Source organism: Pseudorca crassidens, chromosome 12 (genome assembly GCF_039906515.1).
Source record: "Pseudorca crassidens isolate mPseCra1 chromosome 12, mPseCra1.hap1, whole genome shotgun sequence".
Lineage (NCBI taxonomy): Eukaryota > Metazoa > Chordata > Mammalia > Artiodactyla > Delphinidae > Pseudorca > Pseudorca crassidens.
The window spans coordinates 68,176,617-68,198,651 of NC_090307.1; the positions used below are offsets into that span (position 1 = coordinate 68,176,617).

Genomic DNA, 22,035 nt, shown 5'->3' on the forward strand with positions numbered 1-22,035 from the left:
TATATTTTGGAGATTAATCCTTTGTCCGTTGATTCATTTGCAAATATTTTCTCCCATTCTGAGGGTTGTCTTTTCGTCTTGTTTATAGTTTCCTTTGCTGTGCAAAAGCTTTTAAGTTTCATTAGGTCCCATTTGTTTATTTTTGTTTTTATTTCCATTACTCTAGGAGGTGGATCAAAAAAGATCTTGCTGTGATTTATGTCAAAGAGTGTTCTTCCTATGTTTTCCTCTAGGAGTTTTATAGTGTCTGGTCTTACATTTAGGTCTCTAATCCACCTTTTAATTTTTTTATAATAGCCATCCTAATGGGTGTGAAATTGTATCTCATTGAGGTTTGGATTTTCATTTCCTAATGACTAGTAATGTTGAGCATCCTTTCACATGCTTATTGGCTATTTATATATCTTCGGAGAAACGTCTATTCAAGCCCTTAGTCCATTTTTAAAAATATTTATTTATTTATGGCTGCGTTGGGTCTTCGTTGCTGCACGCGGGCTTTCTCTAGTTGCGGCGAGCGGGGGCTACTCTTTGTTGTGGTGCGCGAGCTTCTCATTACGGTGGCTTCTCTTGCTGCAGAGCACGGGCTCAAGAGCACAGGTTCAGTAGTTGTGGTGCATGGGCTTTGTTGCTCTGTGGTGCGTGAGATCTTCCCAGACCAGGGCTTGAACCCATGTCCCCTGTATTGGCAGGTGGATTCTTTTTTTTTTTTTATTTATTTGGTTGCACCGGGTTTTAGTTGCGGCACGCATGTGGGATCCAGTTCCCCGGCCAGGGATCGAACCCAGGCCCCCTGCATTGGGAGCATGGAGTCCTAACCACTGTACCACCAGGGAAGTCCCGGCAGGTGGATTCTTAACCACTGCACCACCAGGGAAGTCCCCCTTTGTCCATTTTTGAATTGTGTGGTTTTTCGTTGCTGAGTTGCAGGAGTTCTTTATTTTTCTGGATACTAGACCCTTATCTGGTATATGTATTTGCAAATATTTTTCTCCTATTCTATGGCTTATCTTTTTACTCTCTTGATCATATCTTTTGATGAAGTCCAATTTATCTATTTATACTTTTATTTCCTGTGTTTCTGGTGTCATATCTAAGAAATCATTTCTGAATCCAGTGTCATGATTTTCTCCTGTTTTCCTCTAAGAATTTTATAGTTTTAAGTCTTATGTTTAGGTCTTTGATCCATTTTGAGTTGTTTTTTTATATCGTGTAAGGTTAAGTATCTGACTTCATTCATGGGGATGTGCAGTTTTCACAGCACATTCCCATTGAATGGTCTTGGCCCCCTTCTGGAAGTCAGTCTCATTCTCTTGTAAATGACAGAGGTGATGTAACGCTCTGACAGAATGTTGGAGAACTGGGAGGACAGTCATGATTCCCATCCCTTCTCACCTGACGACTTGTTGCATAATCACGGGCTTTATTTTTCACTTGATGTCTGTCTGTTTTTTTAAATGGATATACAGTTGACCCTTGAACAATGCGGGTGTTAGCGGCACTGACTCCCCTCCCCCCAGCGACTGAAAATATGTGTATAACTTTACAGGCCGCTCTCGGTATGCGTGGCTTCACATCCTCCAATTACGTAGTACTGTAGTACGTATTTATTGAAAAAAGTCTGCTTATAAGTGGACCTACGCATTCAAACCTGTGTTGTTCAGGGGTCAGCTACTCCTGTTTTGTATCTTGCCTTTTTTACCTTATACATATTGCTACATATGATGATTTTGCAAGACTTCATGTAACTACATACGTTAAGTGGCTCTGCTACCATAGTGGATTCTGGTGCCCTGGTGGTTTTTACCATCGTGATTAACGTTGTAGAGCACATCTTTGCACGTAGGCCTTTTCCTCAGGCTGAATGCCTCAGTGTAGAATTGCTGTCTGAAGGGGTCTGGGCACCTGCACGATTTTTGCTACATGTTTGCCGTCTAAAACTATTGTACCTGTTTGTAATAGGCATTGTTGGGTATATGAACCACACTGGGTGTTACTGAAACAGTTGTCATAGATGAACACCATTCCTCTCTTCTTGCATTTGCTGCTTCATTCAACAGATCTTTGAGCTCCTTCCATATGCCAGGCCCTGTTGAGATGCTGGGGATCCACTGGTAGAGCTAGAGCTCCCATCCTCAGAGAGCTTCCCTTATTAGGGGCTGAGATAGCTGAGAAACAGATGGACACATGGACATGTCTAGTGGTTGGAAGGCCGTGGAGAGAACATAGGTAAAGGGCACAGTGTCTCAGGCTGGGGCAGAGCTGGGCTGGGACCAAGGCAGTCAGGGAAGGAAGGAAGGCCCCGCTTAGTGCCGTGTGGGCTGAGAGGGCATCTGAGGGGCCGGGAGAGTGGTCCAAGTAGAGGCCTGAGATGGATAGAGAACACTTGTCTCTGTTAAGGGAGAACAAAGAGCCCCTGTGGCTGGAGGCACAGAAGGCAGGAAGGTAGGAGGGCAGGAGGACCCGTGGCGCCAGCTCAGCCTGTCCTCTGAGTGAGTGCTGAGTGATCTGGGTTCTGATCCAGTTGTCCTGGCTGCTATGGAGACAGATTAGGGGACCTGTTGGGAGGCTCTGACAGGATCCCAGCAAGAGAAGGTGGTGGCCTGGATCAGAGTGGGGAGCAGTGGAGTTGGGGTAGGGGGGAGGCACTCGATTCTGGTATTTTTTTTATTGAAGTATAGTTGATGTACAGTATAAGTTACAGGTGTGCAATATAGTGATTCATAATTTTTAAAGGTTAAACTCCTTTTAAGGTTATTATAAACTATTGGCTATATTCCCTGTGTTGTACAGTATATTCTTGCAACTTATTTAATTCATTAACTTATTTATTTTTGGCTGTGTTCGGTCTTCGTTGCCGTGTGCGGGCTTTCTCTAGTTGTGGCTAGCGGGGACTACTCTTCATTGCACTGCGCGGGCTTCTCATCCTTCTCGTTGCGGTGGCTTCTCTTGTGGCGGAGCGTGGTCTCTAGGCATGTGGGCTTCAGTAGTTGTGGCACGCGGGCTCAGTAGTTGTGGCACGCGGGCTCAGTAGTTGTGGCTCTCGGCTCTAGAGTGCAGGTTCAGTAGTTGTGGCACACAGGCTTAGTTGCTCCGTGGCATGTGGGATCTTCCCAGACCGGGGCTCGAACCCGTGTCTCCTGCATTGGGCAGGCAGATTCATAACCATTGCGTCACCAGGGAAGTCCTTGTAACTTATTTTATACCTAATAGTTTGTAGCTCTTACTCTCCTATCCCAATATTCCTCCCCACCCACACCCCCCTGCCACTGGTAACCACTAGTTCTCTATATCTGTGAGTTTGCTTCTTTTTTGTTATATTCACTAGTTTGCTGTATTTTTTAGATTCCACATTCGATTCTGGGTATGTTTTGAGGGGAGAGTGGACAGGATGCACTGATGGATTGCATACGAGGGGAGAGAGAAATTGAAAATGACTCGTGAGTTTTGACTTGAATGGATGCGAGGGGTGGAGTAGCTCTTTACTGAGAGCAGTGGAGGAAATAGGGAACATCAAGAATCATACCTTAATACAGTTTGTAATTTGCTTTTCTTTAAATGTGAGTCCACTTCAACATTTTCATGTGTTTATTCTCTGTCTATACTGGCTCAGAGTATTTGTAAGTTTAACGTTTAGTCTGAATAGCACGGAACAAGGAATCCACCACATTCCTCTGGCTCTGGTCAGACCAGGAGTACGCCCTGCCCTTAGAACTGGAGCCTCGAGCAGGCCGGGTGCCGCGCATGAAGGAGGGGACGCTTCCATGAGTTTCTTTTCAGGAACTCATGGTGTCCTTCCTGAAAAAGGTCAGGGTTTGGGGTCAAAGAGCCCGGCTACCTTATTTGGGCTACCTGGGCCTGGCGTTTGGCCTCAGTGGGGAGGGTGGTCGCCACCAGGCCTCTCTGGAGAACTGGCTTCAAGGGAGCAACACTGACCGGAGCTGGAAGGCCACCGCCTGTGCCCGAGCATCGCAGTCTGCGTTTGTGTGGCAGCTATGATTTCAGATATGCTGTCCTTTTTGTCCCTATAAGTCAAAGGGGGGAACAGACCTTCATAAGTGCTTCTTACCAAGAGGGGTGGAAGGTGTGTAGCGTCTGTAAGCCCAGGTCACCAGGTGACCTGGATGGCAGGTGTGTATGGGGGGAGTGCCCAGGTGTGCCGCCCCCCTCCCGCCGGGGTTTCCTGTTCCATGAAGGGTGGCATCTGGTGGCAGATTTCCCTTGGTCTCTGGTGCTTCTGAGGAGTCCTTTTTGCCTTCACGGGTCTTGAGGACAGAGGTTTAGGCGGTGGGGAAGCTGGCCTGGTAGAAAGGGGGGCCCTTTGGGGAAGAAGCCGTCCATGTGTCCCTCCTCCTGCAAACCAAGGAGCTGACTCTGCAGAGATGGGGCCCTAGGCTGCAGAGTGGGCTGTGGTCATCGGAGGGCTGCTGCCTGGACAGGAGGGAGGGGTTCGGCTCGGAACTGCCCCACCCGCCTCATGAAGCAGGAGTGGTGGGCATGATGCTGCCTCAGGGCCAGAGAGGCGCTGTGTGCTGAGTGTGGTCTTGAGTTTTTCTCCCTAGTAGAATTTAGAGGTTTTTCTGTGGCTTAAAGCAAAGTCTTCCAGTATTTTATTGTGAACACTTTTGAACAGAGTAGAAAAGTTGAGAGAATTGTTACCCACACAAACTGCTTGAGTGACCAGTTATTAATGTTTCCTCGTATCTGCTTTGTCTCTGTGCATATGTACAGACTCTCCTCTGAGCCACTGAAAGTACATAGCAGACATTATGAAACTTCACCCCTAAACACTTCAGTCCACATCTGAGCACATCTGGTTTGTTGTCATCTCATCTGGCCATGGGGTGCGTTAGCACTGCTTCCTTGTTTCTGCCCTCAGTTTAGTATTTTTTAAATGTGAGGTGTGACTTTACAGTTCTGAAAAGGAATAAAGCCAGATCAGCCTGTCAGGTCTCCCACGTCGCTCACCGCTACCCTGTCGATCTGCACTTGGCATTTCCTTCGCTCCACGAGTCCATGACCTTGGACAGTGTAGAACATGTTTTGCATGTTTTTAAACTTCCTGTAATTTTTATAGCTTTATTGTTCCCCTCTGTGAACAGGCTGCTGTTAAATGAGAATGACATAGGTGTAAATAAATACCTGGTCCTATGCTGGCAGGGGGTGGAGATTCAGTAAGTACTATTTTACCTCTTACCTAATAGGTGTTGAGAAGACAGTTCTGGATGTTAAAATGGGCAGACAGTCAAGCTGGTGGGAAGTAGACCCTGCTGCCTGCCCAGCTCTGACCTCAGAGAATCCTGGCCTCATTCCAGGGCAGGAGGACATCTCAAGGCCTCAGGGACCTCCTTCGTGGTATGTGCCAGGAGCTGTGGCAGCCACTCCAGCCTTTCCTCTCCCTTGCCTCCTCCAGCCCAAGGGGGTGCTCTGTGCCTGCACCACTAAGGGGAAAGGGAATGGACAAGGCTGGGCTCCTGCCTGGAGGGAGCTTTCTGCTGGGCTTCCTTACCCTGCTGCACCCTCCTCGCTGCCTGGGTGGCAGAGAAGTCATCTGGGCTGGTGGGATTGCTAGGAAACATTCGAGAACACGAAGGGAGAATTTGGCAGGGCTGTGAGAAGCCTTCAGATGAAGGAATCACCTGAGGGTAGTCCGTGCTTGTCTGGGCTCCTGCCCAGGCTTCTGTGAGGCTGATAACCTGCCCCCTGGCTCCTCGTGCCAGCCTTGGGACACCGACCATCACCTCTCTTCTTCGAGGGGCCTCCATCGGCCCCCAGGGAATGAGAATTAACAGAGAGCACCTGCCACCCCTGCCCCGCCACTCCCTTCTGTCCTCTGGCACAGCAGGGCACGGAGTTCACTCTGCAAGGAGCGGGGGAGTGGCAGTGGGTTGCCTGAGGAGGTTGGCCTGTCCACGGGTGCTGCGGCCAAGTGGCCTGGGGCCTGCAGAGCCTCGCAGTGACACTAGGTGGCACTCCCGCCCAGGGGAGTCCAAAGAAGGTGGGAGGACTAGAAATTAAGGACCAAGTGTGGGTGGCCGGAAGGGACCTCATTTGGGCTGGGAGAGTAAACTTTCCAAGGGGGTTTTTCTTACTCCCAGAAATTATGTTGAGTATTGTCTGGAATATTGTCCAGAAGGCATTTCCCTCCTGAGATGTACGTGGTGGAGGGCAGGTTAGAAGGCTGGGCGGGCTAATCTCAGGGCAGACCTGTGGGCTGGTTTATGAGTTTCCTAGACACCAGTCAGCCTGAGAGGCTTTGAATGATTACAGAGGAGTTCTGGTCCACGTGGAGCGGCCTAGTTGGTCATTTTACAGTGGAGAGCATCAGCGCTCCACAGGCCGCTCAGCGAATAAGAATCTGGGCTTTTGATCCAGACTTGTTTTTCCCCCTTAGGTCTAACTTCGGTCCTGCTGGATGCACTGCAGGCTTTGGGGAAGTCAGGACGGTCTTCCTGGATTTCTGGTTCTGGAATTTAGTGTTGCTAAGATTGTGTGTCAGCATCTTCCTGTGCTTTAACTCCTTTTTATTCCATCTCGAGTGGTGGTTGGTTGGAGCTCTGAGGTGAGCAGGGGTCTAAAGTCTCGCTGGGGCTCCGAGAATGCTGTGAGCCCAGGCTAGGAGGCTGAGTGGGCTGTGCACCTCCCTGCCTCCCAGTTCCTACTGGCGTCCCAAGGATCCCTCCAGCTTGTTACGGAGCACTTGGTTGGGCTGGATCCAGATGAGGGGGCAGGTGTGTGGGGCTGTGTCTGCATGTTGCTGTGTCCTCTTCCAGGCTGCTTTGGCTGAGCTGCCCATCTCTTCACAAGCCCTGTCCGCTCTCTTCCGGGTCTAAATGTTGCTTTAGAAACTAAATTCCCAGTGGTCAAAAGAAGCTGGGGTTGTTCAGCTAATCAGGCTCCTGAATTCCACATGCTTTTTGTGGTTGAGTAGTGGTGGTGTTCCCCGCTGGACCCTCCCCCTCCCCTAAAAAGTGTTAAGCTGGTTCATTCCATCCCACGTTGCCTGCTTTCAGTGGGCATGGGGGTAGGGTGCTGACCCTGCAGTGGGGTACCATCTACTGGGGTAGAAAGATAAGGTGAGAATCACCCCACAGGTCTTGATCCCCGCTAGGAAGCCTACGTGCTGGGCAGGGGTGGACCTTGCCCACTGGGTCTTGTTTGCTGGTCTGCACCAGGGGCTTTTGTGTGTCAGGGTGTGTCTGCCTGGAGGAGAGGGGGTGGGGTGAGGAGCAGCCTTTGTCTTCAGGGTCGGGTGTATGAAGGAGCGAGGGCTTTGAGGGCTAGAAAAGGTGTCTGGAGGTGGCTTTGTGTTCAGTCTAGAGAAGCCGGCCCTCGGGTGAGGTCCGCAGCACGTGGAGGCCCTGGCGGCCCGGAGGGGTGTGTGGGAGGCGCTCACGGCCCAGGGGGCCCAGCCCCGCCCTCAGGAGGCACCCGCGAAGTCCTGGGGCCGCCTGCCGGTCGCCTGTTCCCGCCGCTCCCCTGGCCCCGCCCCTTCCCTTAAAGAAACCCCGGGCTGGGGGGCGGGGCGCGGCTGACTAGCGAGCCTGGTGTCCGGTCTCCTGCCGCTGCCCCTGACTGGGTGGAGCCGAGCCCCCGCACGCAGTCAGGCTTCCGAGGAGCGAGGAGCGGCGCCTCCCTGCGAGTTCAGCCGGTGCGCGGCGCCGCGGAAGCCAGCGGAGCGGACCACCTGCTGGTGAGTGAGCGGCCGCGGCCGAGCCGTCCCGCGCAAGCGGAAGGCCTGCTCGCGTAGCCGGGAGGCCGGTCGCCCCTCACCGCTTGGGGCCTGAGGAGCCCACCCCCCAACCCCGATCGAGTGTGGCTTCCCTGGCCCCACACGGTGGGTCACGGGGCCGGGCAGGATGAGCTCACTTCCTTCGCGTCGTGTAGCATCTCCTTGCCTCCCGGCCCGGAAAAGGGAAATGTGGGCGTTGCGGGCGGCTCGATGTCCTCCTGCGCCCATTTCCTCAGTTCTGCCCGAAGGGTCTGGGACGGGCGCCAGAGGGGGAGGGAAGCAGCAGTGTTCCTCGGTGGGACCCGGACGTGCTGCAGTTGTCACCATGTACCAGCCAAGGGGCAGGAGGGGGTGACACTCTGCCCTTCCCAGGACCCCGTTCCCCGCTAGTGCCAAGGATTGCCCCGGAGAAGGTTGCTTTCCTTCAGGGGATTTAAGAAAGAGTCTTGCCGAGTCCTGTCCCCATCTCTACCGCCCTTGAAAGAGGTGCCTCTGGATCCTTCTCTCTGCTTCCTCTTCTCTCGCCCAAGGCTTCCCCAAGATGGCTCACCCGTTTCACCTGGGAGAATCCATTTTCCTGGTTCCCTACTTCTGACATTTTGTCAGCTTCTAGCCTTCGAACTCAGGGGAGGAATGGTTGGTGGCCCCACCTGGACACAGCTACCCAGCAGCCCTGCCCTCCAGAGCCGGGAGTGTGCACAGCAAGTCAGGCTGGGGACACATGTTTTGGGGGGCACTGGGGGTTTCTGCTGAGGCTTCAGGCCAGGTAACTGGCACCCGGTGAGCTTTCCACTCAGGGAGCAGGAGCACATCCTTGGGCTCTCGGGCTGGACACGTGCAGGGTTGCAAGGCCTTCATCTAGGGCGGTGAGGGGTGGGTGGGGATGTTGCAGCACCTCTGGGGTGTGAACCCCCAGAACAGCATGTCCTGACAAAGGTGAGCTCCCCCCAGCATGGTCCTGTTGAGCCATCCCTTCCTACTCACATCATCGCTGCCCCTGTGGTTTGGGCTCCTCTGTCAGAACTGCCTCCTCTGCCCTGTTCCTTCCATCTTCCCAGCGGTAGCAAACTTCTGTCCTCCCAGAGCGTGGGTTTGGAAAGGGAGGGGAGGCACTGGGAGCCAGGTCTGGGGGGTGAGGCTGCACTAAGCTCTTGGATGGAAGAGAGGCATGGGGTTTCTAAGCAGAGTTGTTCTTGGCCTTGGTCACAGCTTTGATGTGAGACTCAGGGCGGGTGAGCAGGAGGAAGGACCCTTCGCATTTCCAGATGAGGAAACTGAGACTCAGAGAGCACGTGTGACTTGCAAGGCCTTTCCTAGCTCTCAGGGCGAGGGTGGGGGGAGGGCGTCCAGGATCACAGTAACCAGATTGTCCTTGCCCCCCACCAAAGCCTCTGTGTTCTCATGTTCCATATGGCCATGTAATGACTTTAAAGTCCTACTGGTCATAGCCCCAAACTCACCTCCACAGAGTGTCCTTGAGACTCTCAGGAGAGAGGGAAGGGGTCTGTACTTCTCTGCTTCAGGGCGCTCTCCTTGCAGGCTCCTCCTTCAGGCCTGAACTCCCCAAGTTGCACTCAGGGAACCAGAAAGGGAGAAAGCTCTAGCTTGGCCTCCAAAGGCCACTGTAGGCGCAGAGGGCAAGTGGGGCTCTGAGATGGGGATGCTGGGAGCACTGTTGGTTGAGGAAGTGGCTCTGCTCCTGGGAAGTGAAAAGGGGTGACCTCTAGGGACCCCCTTCCCTCCGTCCTGCGGCTCTGAGCTAGTCAGAGGGAGTTGGCCTGTTTCCTGGTGGACAGCTGAATTCACGTCAGCTTGCTGGGGGCCTTTTGGGGAACACTGGTGATTTAAAAGAAACCTGACCCTGGTCTCAGTGTCTCATTTTAGAAGAGGAAGTAGAGTAGTGACAGAGACAGGACTGAGGCGTGAAGACCTCCTGCCCAGCTTCTCAGGGCAGTTCCTGGAGTCTCTCCAGGATAGCAGCTCCTTGGGCTGGTCCCCCAGAGTCCCCTCCACTGCCCTGGTGGGCTGTGTGGCCCGGTCAGGCCCCTGGACTGGAGGCCTTGGGGGAGAATGCAATGCAAAGGCACACACGGGGGATCTGCTTTGAGGTCCTGAGGTCTTGGGCCAAGCTGGGTTTGTCTGTGGCTTCCTGAATGTGCCTTTCTGACAACATCCTAGAGCGGTCAAGGTCCCACTGTGGAAAACTGGGAGGAGGAGGCCTGGCTCCCATCCCCGCCCACAAGGCGTCGCCAGCCCCCACTGTGAATCCCGGGTGTGCGAGCAGCCCAAGCTTTCTAGAGTTTCTAGAGTCGGGGAGAGAGCCTTGTCCTGGAGCCTAGCTTCAGGCGCAAACCTGACTGCCCATCACCCCGCTGGGCCTGTTTCCTGGGGAGCCACCGGGAGGCGAGTTTGGGGCCCCGAGGCTGGGAGGGCGGGGCAGGGCTGTGCTCCGCAGGTGGGTGGGGCTGTGCTCGGCAGGTGGGCTGTAGGAAGGGACTTAGCGGGACCTCAGCTCGAGCCTGGCCAGGCAAAAGCCAGAGTGTCCATGGGGCCTTGGGCAGGAGGAGGCCTGTGCGGGCACCTTCCTGCCATTCAACGGCCATTCAGCGAGGCGGGTAGCCTGGGGAGATGAGCTTGCCGAGGGGTCCTGGTCTGAGGTGGGGTGGGCCTTGGCAGGGGTGGAAATCCATGCTAACGTCCAAACCTTAGTCAGCCTCATCCAGCCCCATGGCCACTCACACCTAGAGATCTGGCAGGTGTCAGGCTGGCGGTTTTCACCTCCTTGGCTGAGGTGGGTTTGCCCAGGACCTCAGAAGTTCAGCCTGTGAGGGTCGAGCTATGTCCGAGTTGGGGCCTCCTGTTCGGTCTTGGCGTGGGGGCCTGGGCCGGGTCAGTTCTCTGCCTTCGGAGCAGCCCTGGGACCCCGCATGTCTTCATCTAAAGACGACGTGGGGCACGTGGGTTGGGGGCTGCGCTGGGCGGGGCTGTGACTCCCAGGCTGCAGAATGTTTGCTCTCCCCTTGCCTGTGATCTGCAGAGGCTGGGCGTCCTCTCAGGGAGCTGGGCGGCCGCGGACCAAAGTGCTGTTCCTCCCGAGAGAGATGGGAAGGCGGGGTGGCCGTTTTCCCTGAGGTCGCCCTGGTGCCCCTCTTCAGAGGAGGCAGGTATGGGGGACCCTGAGGCGGGGGCTGGGGACGACGACGAGGGGAGAGCCGGAGCAGGCCAGATGCTGGGGTCTCACTGCCGTGCCTCTCCCGCCTTCCTGCGCCCTCATCCCTCAGATGCTACTTTGTCATCTGAAAGGAAAATGGGTCAGGTCCCAGCGAGGGAGGGGCCGCAGACAGGCCGACGCTGGGCGCCCGCCTGGAGCGCGGGGCTCAGATTCCCGCTTGTGCTCCTGGGTTCAGAGGCGCCGGGTCCCCTCCCTGCTGGAAGCAGGCAGGCAGCCAGGCCAGGGACAGAACGGGCCGAGGGCGGGGCCGGTGCGCAGGCCGAGCAGGTGTGTGATGGGTGCCTGTCTCTGCAACAGCCCTGATCCGTTGGACGGGACCTAGCCAGGGAGCGGTCCCCCAGCCGCAGCCGCCGGGGCGAGGAGCGGTGACAGCGCAGGAGCTCCGGGGGGGAAGGGAGGAAGGAGGAGAGACAAAGGGAGCGAGCCTGGCACTGCCTCCCTGCGCCGCCCACCATGTGTCAGTCAGAGGCGCGGCGAGGACCGGAGCTCCGCGCGGCAAAATGGTGAGATGCTGCGGGCCACGCCTGCGTCCTAACCTGGCCTCGCCCCGCCTTGACCTCCGAAAGGTCAGAGTTCACGTCCAGCGGCCCCGTGGTGGAGGTGGTGGCGGCAGCAGGGGGCCAGGGTACCAGCCCCCGCGGCTGGAGGGGCCCGGCCCGGGGGACCTGAGTCAGAGAGCCCATTTCAGGTGGGCCAGCAGGCTGGTGGGCCAGTGTCTGCGCTGCGCCCCCACCCCGCTGCAGCGCAGCTCCTCCAAAATTGGTCCCTGTACTTCTGCAGAGAGCGAGGTGGATGGGGGGAGCCCAGGGGAGAGCAGTGATGTGTCAGGCTTTGCTTGGCCCCTACCCACTTGCCAGACCTTTTTAAAGCTGGAGGGGGTGGGATGGGAGAGACAGTGGACACAGGGGGTCTGGTGAGCAGTGGAGAAGCAGCGCCTCCCAGGGCCACCATTGAGCTGCAGGGCCTGGCCTTCGGCTCAGTTCTCCATTTTTTTCTGCTTTTCATATCAGCTGAGGTGCCTCTTTGTTCCTTGGTTTGTTGAGCAATTGGGGGCAGAGGACAGAGCTTCTCTGAGAGCACACAGGCACAGATGGAGCCTTATTCTCCAGTTGAACGCAGTGTTTCTGTAGATGAGGAAACCGAAGCCCCGGGACATTCTCAGAGTGGGTAGCAGTGTGATCTTGTGATGGCCACACTGGGGCCTCAGGAGCACTTTCTAGGTCCTAGGCATGTGGCAAGGTAACTTGGGCCTCAGTGTCATGCCTCAGGAGGGCCAGGGTTCCGGTGGAAAGGCTCATCACAGAGTCTGGCTCCCTCGAGGCTGAGCCTGGCTTAATGCGCTGAATTTGAGCTGGTGGGGTCTGGGGAAGGCCCACCTACCTTTATTGGAAGGAGGGGCCTGGGTCAGGTGTATGTGGCCCCAGCAGACCTGGAAGGTGGCCTGAGGGTTGGCGGGGAGCTTATCCCCACCAACCTCTGGATCGTTTTGGAGAACCTGACCTGATGCAGAAAGAGCACGGGGATGGATGGAGCAGTAGCGTGCGTGCGTGTGTGTGTGTGTGTGTACACGCGCACTAGTGCTTGTGCATGTTTGTGTGTTCCTTTGTGATCTTGTCAGGCCCCTCAAATGAGGAAATAAGATGCTTGGAGCCATGAAGAGATTTTCCCAGATCCTGCGCTGCCAGGGGCTAAGGGGGATCAGACTAGCTCTCCTTGGAGCCTGTGTGGGCAGAGCTGGCCCCAGGCCGGTAGGGAGCCGCAAGGCAGGTTCTGCACCATCTTCCTGGTGCACTCAGCCCCAAGGTCCTCTCCGGGGTCCCTGCCAGGTTCAGAAGCTACTCCATCTGAGAGGCGCCTCACCCTGTGTGTCTCAGCTGACAGGCAGGTGGGGAGACTGGGAAGTGAGTCTGCCGACCAGAGGCAGCCAAGCCCCCACCTCAGAGTGGGGTTGGGATGAAGGAGTTTGGCCGGTGCTGCCCGACTCCATCGAGAGGCGAGCCTGCTGAGGGTGAGGTGGGGCCCCCAGTCCTCCACTGACCCTGGCTGTGTGCGGACATGTGCCCTGCAGGTTGTACTTCCCCCAGCTGGCCCTGAGGCGAAGGCTGGGACAGCTGAGCTGCATGTCCAAACCCGCCCTGAAACTGCGCTCCTGGCCCCTGACGGTCCTCTACTACCTCCTGCCCCTTGGCGCCCTCAGGCCACTCAGCCGGGTGGGATGGAGACCCGTGAGCAGGGTAAGTGTGCAGGGGCTGCTGGCCTGGCCTCCCCCCAGGCAGGCCTGAGGTTGGGGCCCAGGAGACCGAGGAGGAGAAGACATTTGTCAGATCAGAGGTGGTGCTGTGGGGCCTGAGCGCTCCAGCAGGGTCACATTGGAAGGCGAGCCTGTGGAGAGGGTGGGCTGCAGACAGGTGACTGTAACGGCCCACCGTCCACTGCCTGCTGTCTCTGCCTGCATTTCTGCCATGTGGGGACTCTGCTTCTGGAAAGAACCCACATTGGGCATTCAGAAAATGGTGCCTGAAAAGAGCTTAGGGGTGATTTTGAGAAGAATCCAAATTAATTTCTGGATGCCAGAGGGTGGTTCAGGGAGGCTGGAGCCTGTGTGGGCCCCTTTGAGTGAGGATGCCTTTGAGGACCCAGGAGCCCCAGGCAGGGCTGCGTGAGGGAACGGCCTGGCTGCGCCCGGCTCTCAGGCAAGCTGGCCCCAAGGAAGAAACCCTGCTCCCAGGCCCTTGGACAGCCCAGGTGGGCGTTGCCAGGGCTTGAAAGCTCAGGGGCACCTCTGGGCATTAGGCCTGGGGTCATAGGGCAGCCCTGGGCTGCCCCCGCGGATGGGCGTCAGCTGGGAGTGCTGGGAGCCGCTAACTTATTGCCTCTTTAAAGGTGTTTAAAGTTGGAGTGGAATTGCTTTTATGCTTTGGGGACTTGGTGTCTTGGTTGTGTTCAGCAAGCAGCAGCCACCAATTAGAAGCACGTCCCACTATGGCAGAGGCACTTGAGGTTTAAGAGGCTGCCCCTTCTGGGTCGTCTGGCCCTGAGTTTGGCTGGAGGGTCCGACTGAGAGGCCGAGTCCCCTCTGCCTCCTGGAGGAGCACCAGGTGGGGAGAGCTGTGTGGACAGGTGGGCTCGGCGGGCGTGTCCAGGTCCTCGGAGCGCAGGTGTCAGTGGTCAACCCGTCTGCATGAGTCCCCAACCTCAGGGTGGGGGGCGACGAGCACATGCGCTTTGGGCTGTGGACTTGCCCACACACCAGAGGCCTCTCCTTTCTGTGCTGGTCTGGGACTCGGGCAGTAGTGCCCGCGCCACGGCCTGTGTGACTGTGTCAGATCTGTTTGCCCCTCCCCACCTCAAGAAGTGAGGCTGTGTTGGCCAGTCTCCCCGGGGACTGGGGAGGGAGTGGGGTAGCTGCTGTGGGAAGTCTGCAGGAAATGGCTGACAGCTGAGCTGTAAGTCACTGTGTCACAGGCCTGGCCAGTACTGTGTGTGAGAGATGAGAGATTTGGAAGCTCAGTCTGGTTCCTGGTGAGAGACGACCATGTCACAAAGCCCTCGTGGGGACAAGCTGCTCAGGCCTCGGGAGGTGGCCCCTAGGGGAGGGGAGAGGGTACCGGCTGATGGGGAGGAGGGGGGTTGGGGGGTGAGCACACCGTGTGGCTGACTCACCCGGTGTGGCTGACTCACCCGGTGTGGCTGACTCACCCGCCTGCCCGCGGCCTGCAGGTGGCCCTGTACAAGTCGGTGCCGACGCGCTTGCTATCGCGGGCTTGGGGCCGCCTCAACCAAGTGGAGCTGCCGCACTGGTTGCGCAGGCCCGTCTACAGCCTGTACATCTGGACTTTCGGGGTTAACATGAAGGAGGCCGCCGTGGAGGACCTGCACCACTACCGCAACCTCAGCGAGTTCTTCCGGCGCAAGCTGAAGCCACAGGCCCGGCCAGTGTGCGACCTCCACAGCGTGGTGAGGCCCCAACCCCACCTTCTACTCCTGCCTCCGTACAGGCAGCTCTTGGCTGTGCCTTTAGGAAGAGGTGGCCTGGTGGGCACTCCTCCCAGGCCAAACCCCAAGGAGGAGGTGGCCCTGCCCTCTGCCCCCTGCCCTCCCCCACAGCGAGCCTCTCCTGGCCCTTCCAGATCAGTCCATCGGATGGGAAGATCCTCAACTTCGGGCAGGTGAAGAACTGCGAGGTGGAGCAGGTGAAGGGGGTCACCTACTCACTGGAGTCGTTCCTGGGCCCTCGCATCCCCGCTGAGGACCTGCCCTTCCCACCAGGTGGGTCCTGGCCTGGTGGCGGCCAGGCAGCTGTGCTGTGGCGTGGCTGCGCTGGATGTAGAGGGTGGGGATGGGAGTGGGTCCGGGAGGGAGGCCTGTGGACCAGTAGTTACTCTGCCCGCAGCTTCAGGCCTCCCTGGAGCCAGTGTCCAGGCTGCACGCAGGCTCCGTGTTGGGTAGCATCAAGTGCTTGTCTGAGCGCCTGGTTCGTGTCTGCCCCACAGCCACCTCCTGTGGCTCCTTCAGGAGCCAGCTGGTCACCCGAGAAGGGAACGAGCTCTACCACTGCGTCATCTACCTGGCCCCCGGGGACTACCACTGCTTCCATTCCCCCACTGACTGGACTGTCTCCCACCGGCGCCACTTCCCAGGTAGGCCTGGGCCAGCACATGGGTGGGACCTGCCCCTGGGGGACTCAGAGAGGTCCTCAGCTTCTTGGTATCAGGAGACGCAGGCTCCAAAGCTGTGAGGTGACTGCTGGGCATGGGTGGCAGGGGCAGGCTGGGAGCCAGCCTGCTCTGCATTTGGAATGACATGGGGGTACAGTGGGTCTTGGGCCCTCCCAGAGTAGACACACTGGGCTCTGGGAGGCTTGTCCTCCCGATGGGCAGGGAGTGGCAGTGTCTGTCCCCACAGGCTCCCTGATGTCCGTGAACCCCGGCATGGCCCGCTGGATCAAAGAGCTTTTCTGCCACAACGAGCGGGTAGTCCTGACTGGGGACTGGAAACACGGCTTCTTCTCACTGACGGCTGTTGGGGCCACCAACGTGGGCTCCATCCGCATCTACTTTGACCGGGTAAGCAGAGCCCAGACCCTGCCGAAGCCCAAGGGCTAGGCCACTTGCACCGTCTCCTGTGCAGCCAGATCCATCTGGACTGTAAGTTCTAGGAGGGCACATCCCCCACCAGGCCTGGCTGTGCAGAGCAGCTGCCCTGAGGAGGGGCTGGGCCCTGAGCTCCTGCTCTGCTTATCCCCCACCCACCCCTGTCTCGAGGTGGCTGGTGAGGGAGGGAATTAACTTCCCTTCCTGGCACTTTGCTTCTGCAGAAACCCAAGGGGAACTTGGGTGGGGCATGCTGATGGAGGCCAAGTGTGTGAGGGGTGCCAGTACCCATGCCCGCGGGGCTTCCCCTCTTGGTGTCAGTTTGCCCCTCAGCCCCCCGGGTGCTGGTGTTGTGGCACCGTTCGTACTAGTGAACAGTTGGGGGTCTGAATCCTCCATTTCCCTCCAGTTCAGAGCTGGTCAGGGGCTATCAGGTTAGGCCTAGTCCATGGCCTGAGCTGCTGTCCGGACCTCCCTTTCTGAGCAGGGTGGGGGACAGGTTCGGGACGGCAGCAGAGGTGTGTTCAAGGTCCACGTGCTCTGCCTCCGCCTCCCACAGGACCTGCACACAAACAGCCCACGGTACAGCAAGGGCTCCTACAATGACTTCAGCTTCGTGACGCACATGAACAAGGAGGGCATCCCCATGCGCAAGGGCGAGCACCTGGGCGAGTTCAACCTGGGCTCCACCATTGTGCTCATCTTCGAGGCCCCCAAGGACTTCAACTTCAAGCTGAAAGCCGGACAGAAAATCCGATTCGGGGAGGCTCTGGGCTCTCTCTAGAGCCTCTTTCATGGCCACAGCTGCTGAGGGGTCTTTTCCACAGAAATGTGAGGGTCTTTTCAAGGGGAACCTCTGAGGCTATCTAGGGAGGGGACCATCGGGTCTGACCAGGCAGGACCTGGGTGACTTCTGTTCCAGGGTGCAGACAAGGTTGTCAGAGCCCCTCTCATGTCCTAGACCTACATCTTCCCCCTACCCACCTGAAGAGAAAGTGCAGGCCAGGACGATTGATTCCCTCTTGGAGATTTTCTAACGTGTTGTATAAACTGGAGATTCTACATGTCCTGGCTGAGCATTCAGTTGTTCTGATTTCCGTTTTAAGATAAGTGGTAGTTAAAGTACCTTCTTGCTGCTCCTCCTATCACTGCTTTTTGGCCTCCCTTGCATGGGGCGAGGTGCCTCCTGGCACTGACTGTGGGTCCCAGACCAGGGCCTTTAATGCAACTGCTCCCAACCTGCTTGTTGGGAAAAGCTGTCTTCTCTCTTTGCACTTATGGCTGAATGCATCACCTCCGACTCTGCCATCAACTTCCGAGGGTGCTCACTAATGGTTCAGGGCGTTGCAGGCCCCGCTGAGTGACCTTCTGGAGCTGGCAGGTCCTCTTTCCAGTAGGCAGGACCCATCACCAAACCCCCTCAGTGGTGTCCAAAGCAAAAGGGGCAGGCAGCTAGCTGGTGGTGGCCCAGCTGGGGCCAGGGGAGAGCTTGGGTCCCCTCCCTGTAATCCAGACCTACAGAAAAGTTGCTGCTATTGATCAGGGGCTTATGTTGGAGGCAAAGGAACCTTGGTGGTGTATTTGATGTGTGGGGGAGGGGAGAATGTCAGTGCCTAGAAAACCCGTCCCCAGGCAACAGGTACGCAGTCCTTGGGGAGCCACTGATTGTGGGGACAGGGCCAGATTTCATGTTTCCTGGGGATGCTGTGAATTTCTCCTGCAGGAGAAGCCATTTGAACTTTTTCAACTGTATCAGTAGCACAGTATTTTTGTATGAAAAGTGGGAGACTTCTGAACAGTAATTCATTTAATTGCAACATTTTGAAATAAAAAAACTCGCTGCAGTTTTGCATTCTGTTCCTGGACGTGGGGTGGTGACTAGCACAGAGCCTGCCGCAGGGCATGGATGCGGGCGATACAGGTGCGGATGGGCTGGCGCTGGGCCTGCAACTTGGAGGCCAGCTGCTGGATCTGCGCTTCCACCTGGGGAGGTTGAGGGGGCAGGCTGAGAGGAAGCCCCGCCTGGGAGCCTTCCGGGGGCTGCCCAAGGTCTCACCTCCTGCAGTTCTTCCTGAACCTGCTGCTCTGCTTCCTGGTCCTCGGGCCTGGGCTCCTCCTGGCTCAGCTCCAGCCACTGCCGCAGGCTGCTCGCTTGCCGTTGGCAGGACCTGAGGGAGTAACGCACCTGCTGCCTGGCTTGGCCCCAGGCAGAGGCCCAGCACACTTCTGGTGTGGGTGGAGGGAGAAGGGCTCCTGTTCCACCATCACGCAGAAACGCCCTCTGTCCTCTTCCCTGTGCAGAGCTGGCCGTGTGGGACCTGCCCGCTTCCCTCTGATTAAGGTTGCTGCTCACACTGAGGGTCCCAGGCCTGGCCGTGGGGTACGTGGGCTGTGGACCCAGACAAAGCAGGGCGGCTCACTGCATCATCCCGTGTCAGTCACACTCGCCCGGTAGACCACCGGCTTCCACAAGACACAGGTGTAAAGTTTTGCTCAGCTTTTCCTGAAGGTAAGGCCAACCTGGGCCTTCCTGAGCAGGACGGAAGGGGAGAGGTGCCGCCTGCATGCAGGGGCCATCACTGGGCAGACAACTCCCCCTGTTCCCCATGGACGGGTGCCACGTGGGTTTCTGGGTCTCACCTGAGATTCTGCTTCGTGGTCTGGTAGTCCTGCAGTTGCTGCTGGATGCCCTCAAGCTCGGCCTCCAGGTCCATGTGGCCAGTGGCAATAGGAGAATAAGCTTGATCTTGACCATCCTCCTGTCTGGGCCCGGGCTGAACCCAGGGATTCCAGGTGCCGGGAGTGACCTGAGCACTTGAGGCACTGACAGGCCCCAGGTACACACCTGCAGTGTCAGAGCCAGGCCCAGGCCTGGTGCCTGTGAAGTCCCCAGGAAGGAGCAGACGGGGGTTGGGGACACTGGCCAGGGATGAAGGGGCCTGGGACTTAAGCCCAGGTATCGTCGGCTGGGCTGATGCCTGTAAAAGAAGGATGAACACTGAGCAGGGAAGTGGGAGAAAGGTGGGGAGCTGGGGCTCCCCACACCTGCACCTGCTGCGGCCAGCTCACCTGGTCCTGCCCCTTCATTCAGCACCTGACACCAATAGAGAGCCCCACGACCACCCAAGCAGCTGTTTCCAGCCTTACTGACCTTTCACACCCACTCCTGCAATGACCGTGCATTTCAGTGGCAACTGTTCTTGTCCAACCACAGCTACAACCCTCCTCCCTTCCCTCCTGGTGACAATGTCCTCTGGTGGGAATGGACACTCTCCCATCCCCTACCCTCTCCCCACCCCTACTTAGGTCGCAGCTCTTCAGGCACCAGCGCCTTGGGGGGCCCAAGCCCAATGCACACTCCTGCTTCCTCACCTCCTTGCCCGAACTCCTTGACTCCTACGTCACAGGCCCCAGAGTCTCGGCCCCACTCCTCCCCATGACCCCATCAGTTCTTTACCTTCAACCTGTGCTGCGAATTGTTAACTTTGATCTCCAGCCCTGACCTTGTTCCTGAAGGCCAGGCTGAATCTGTTGCGTTACCTCAAATCTGACAGGTTCAAGACACACTTGTGATGCTTCAGCTGCTGGGTTCCCACCCTCCGTCTTCCCTCTCACAGTAAAGAATGCATCACTCCCTGAGCTTTTCAGGCCGGAAACCCAGGAGCCATCCGCAATTCCTTCTTTCCCTCTTATCAGACTCATCAGAGCAAGCCCTACATAGTCTGCCTCCCACGACATCCACAGCCACCGCCCCCCAGTCCCAGCCACCAGCACCCTTTGCTGGACCCGAGCACAGCCGCCAACCATCCTCCACAACTTCCTGTTCTTAAAGTCCAGACTTATCACCAGGGCCTGTATGACCCTCCATGATCCACAGTCTCTTCATTCGTCTGCATGCTGGGGTTTCTTTTGTCTCCACCACCATGTAAGTGTCACGAGCAGGGATGGGCCTCGGGGGCTGTTCCCTGCTGTGCCCCTAGGATGCTGGCCCCTGCACAGGCCTCCCTGCATCTTCCTGAAGCAATGAGTACTGCTGTGGCTACAGCACCAAGCGCACAAAGGAGAGCACTGGCACGAAGACCAGACCAAAGAACAGGACCCCAGGTAACCAGGGGGACTTACCCAGGTGTGTGCTTCCGCCCCACGCAGCATGAAGGAAGAAGGGGGCAACAGCTCCAGGCCTGTACTTGCTGTGGGCGGCGGCTTCAGGCCAGGGGCGCTTGGCAGGGGGCTGCTTGGGTCCAGTGCTGTCTGGGCCTTTGCCAGGAAGGGTGTTGTCAGCGCAAGGCCTATTGGCTGGACCTCGCCTAGGCCATGCTCCCACAGTGCCTCAGGCCTGAGCAGAGGGAAGACAGGAGCTGGTCAGGCGCGGTACCCTCCCGAGGAGGACAGAAGGGGGGCCACTGGCCCTAAAGTCCCCAGAATCACACCACCTACCCCTGCGCCCCGAGGGTGCCACACCCCAGGGGCGTCTGGCTCTCAATGGGCTCCAGCAGGAAGCTTGGGCGTCGCGGTTGCTTTCTTGCCCAGCGGGCAGCATTCCTGGGAAGAAACACAGGCTGTTCCTCCAGGCTGCCCAGGGGCTGCTTGGAGCCTGAGACCTCTGTGGGGCGGGGTAATCCAGTCCGACCCCTTCCATCTTACAGGGAGACTGAAGAGAGAAGGAAAGGCTCCGCCCCAGGCATCCTACTGAACTTCTAGTAATTCCAGTGAGCCTGCTGGCGATGGGTGCTCCACCCATGCTGTCTCACTTGACCCAGGCAACCAGGCTGGAGCAGGCTCAGAGATGGGGCCCTTGTCAGCTACAGCAGCACAGCATGTGGGGATGGGGTGGGGCCAGGTCACAAAAAAGTGGGGTTTCCAAGAGGGTACCTGTTTCCTGGCTGTCACGGGAGACGTGGGGAGACTACCAGGTCTTGCGGGGGAGGGGGGCTGCCCAACGGCCCATTCCTTTGCTAAGGAACCGTACATTCTCTCCCACGCTCGGGAGGAACAGAGGCTGTGGTCCCTTTGGTTAGGGCCGAAGAATGGGGGCACAGGATCCTGTACAGAGGGTTCCGAGTGGCTCGGCCATGACCCTCGAGGCCCAGTGTCATTCCTGTACCATCCAAGCTTTGCCGCAGGTGGAAGCGAGAAGGAAGAGGTGAGGGAAGGGCTACTCACAGCTCCAGGAGTTGGGTGTCCCCAGCAGCCGATGGTAGGCTGTCCAGAGCTCCCCGAAGCCCACGAGGAGCTGTTGTCCTCTTGGTCTCCAGGGAGGCATCGCCAGCCCCAGCAGCAAGGTGGCTGGGAAGGGGACCCTCAAACGTCACTCTCCTGCTGCACACGGTGGACGTAGGGGGCTGAGGCTCCCTGCCCAGGCCCAGCGCCTTCTTCTTCCAGAGCGTGGCACAGCGACGGACCACGCGGTGGAGACTGTGGGCCGCCTGCAACCAGCCTCTGGTCAGGTCGTGCTGTGCCTACCCGCTCCCCACAGAAGGGTGGGGGACCCCGGCCCACCTGCACCTGCTGCTGGGCGTGCAGCTGCTGCCGGAATGCCTTCATGCCCGCTGCAAAGCACAGGAGGCGCGTGACGCCCTCCCGGAGGAGCTGCTGGTGGTAGGCCTGCACTGCCCGCTCCTGCCGCGCCTTCTTTCTCCTCATCTCCAGCACGAAGCCCAGCCACGCAGCCCACACCTACAGGGAGAGGAGGAGGTGAGGCCCAGCCCTCCTGCTCAGGCTCCCTCCACCGGGGCACGGTCCGCTCCTGGGACAGGGAGCCCATTACCTTCGCCTGTAGTGAGAAGGCCCAGAACCACAGGGCCCGCGCCGTGTCCTGCTGCTCCCGCCTCCTGTCCGCCAGCTACGGGCCAGAAAGGAAATGTCTCCTTAGGGAGGCCACCCTGACCCCATGGCCCCGGTCACTCTCCGACCCTCTCTAGTCAGGCCTGCCCTGAGGTGGGGCGGGGGGGGTCAAGGAAGCTCTTTTGGGAAGAACAAAG

The 22,035-nt window shown here is 57.6% G+C and overlaps 2 protein-coding genes across 26 annotated transcripts in view; one reads left to right on the forward strand and one right to left on the reverse strand.

Annotated features, from left to right (window-relative positions):
• The window catches only part of PISD (phosphatidylserine decarboxylase), a 36,429-nt gene extending 19,296 nt beyond the window's left edge, over positions 1-17,133 (forward strand). For 2 of the 7 annotated variants that reach the window (XM_067700182.1, XM_067700188.1), the window contains 6 exons: positions 13,030-13,195; positions 14,682-14,918; positions 15,092-15,230; positions 15,455-15,601; positions 15,867-16,027; positions 16,614-17,133. In XM_067700182.1, coding sequence (XP_067556283.1) covers positions 13,030-13,195; positions 14,682-14,918; positions 15,092-15,230; positions 15,455-15,601; positions 15,867-16,027; positions 16,614-16,838 — 1,075 coding nt within the window. In that variant the 3' untranslated portion in view covers positions 16,839-17,133. Of the gene's footprint in view, positions 1-3,075; positions 7,691-7,745; positions 11,528-13,029; positions 13,196-14,681; positions 14,919-15,091; positions 15,231-15,454; positions 15,602-15,866; positions 16,028-16,613 lie in introns of those variants that run through there. The other 5 variants (XM_067700186.1, XM_067700187.1, XM_067700184.1 and 2 more) reach the window with 5 other exon arrangements.
• Positions 17,134-17,843: 710 nt separating this feature from the next.
• Positions 17,844-22,035, reverse strand: part of SFI1 (SFI1 centrin binding protein) — an 84,770-nt gene continuing 80,578 nt past the window's right edge. For 13 of the 19 annotated variants that reach the window (XM_067700156.1, XM_067700158.1, XM_067700157.1 and 10 more), the window contains 7 exons: positions 21,822-21,896; positions 21,554-21,730; positions 21,218-21,480; positions 20,492-20,596; positions 20,177-20,390; positions 18,695-19,032; positions 17,844-18,222 (listed from right to left, as the gene is read on the reverse strand). In XM_067700156.1, the coding sequence (XP_067556257.1) occupies positions 17,862-18,222; positions 18,695-19,032; positions 20,177-20,390; positions 20,492-20,596; positions 21,218-21,480; positions 21,554-21,730; positions 21,822-21,896 (1,533 nt within the window). In that variant the 3' untranslated portion in view covers positions 17,844-17,861. The other 6 variants (XM_067700172.1, XM_067700171.1, XM_067700165.1 and 3 more) reach the window with 4 other exon arrangements.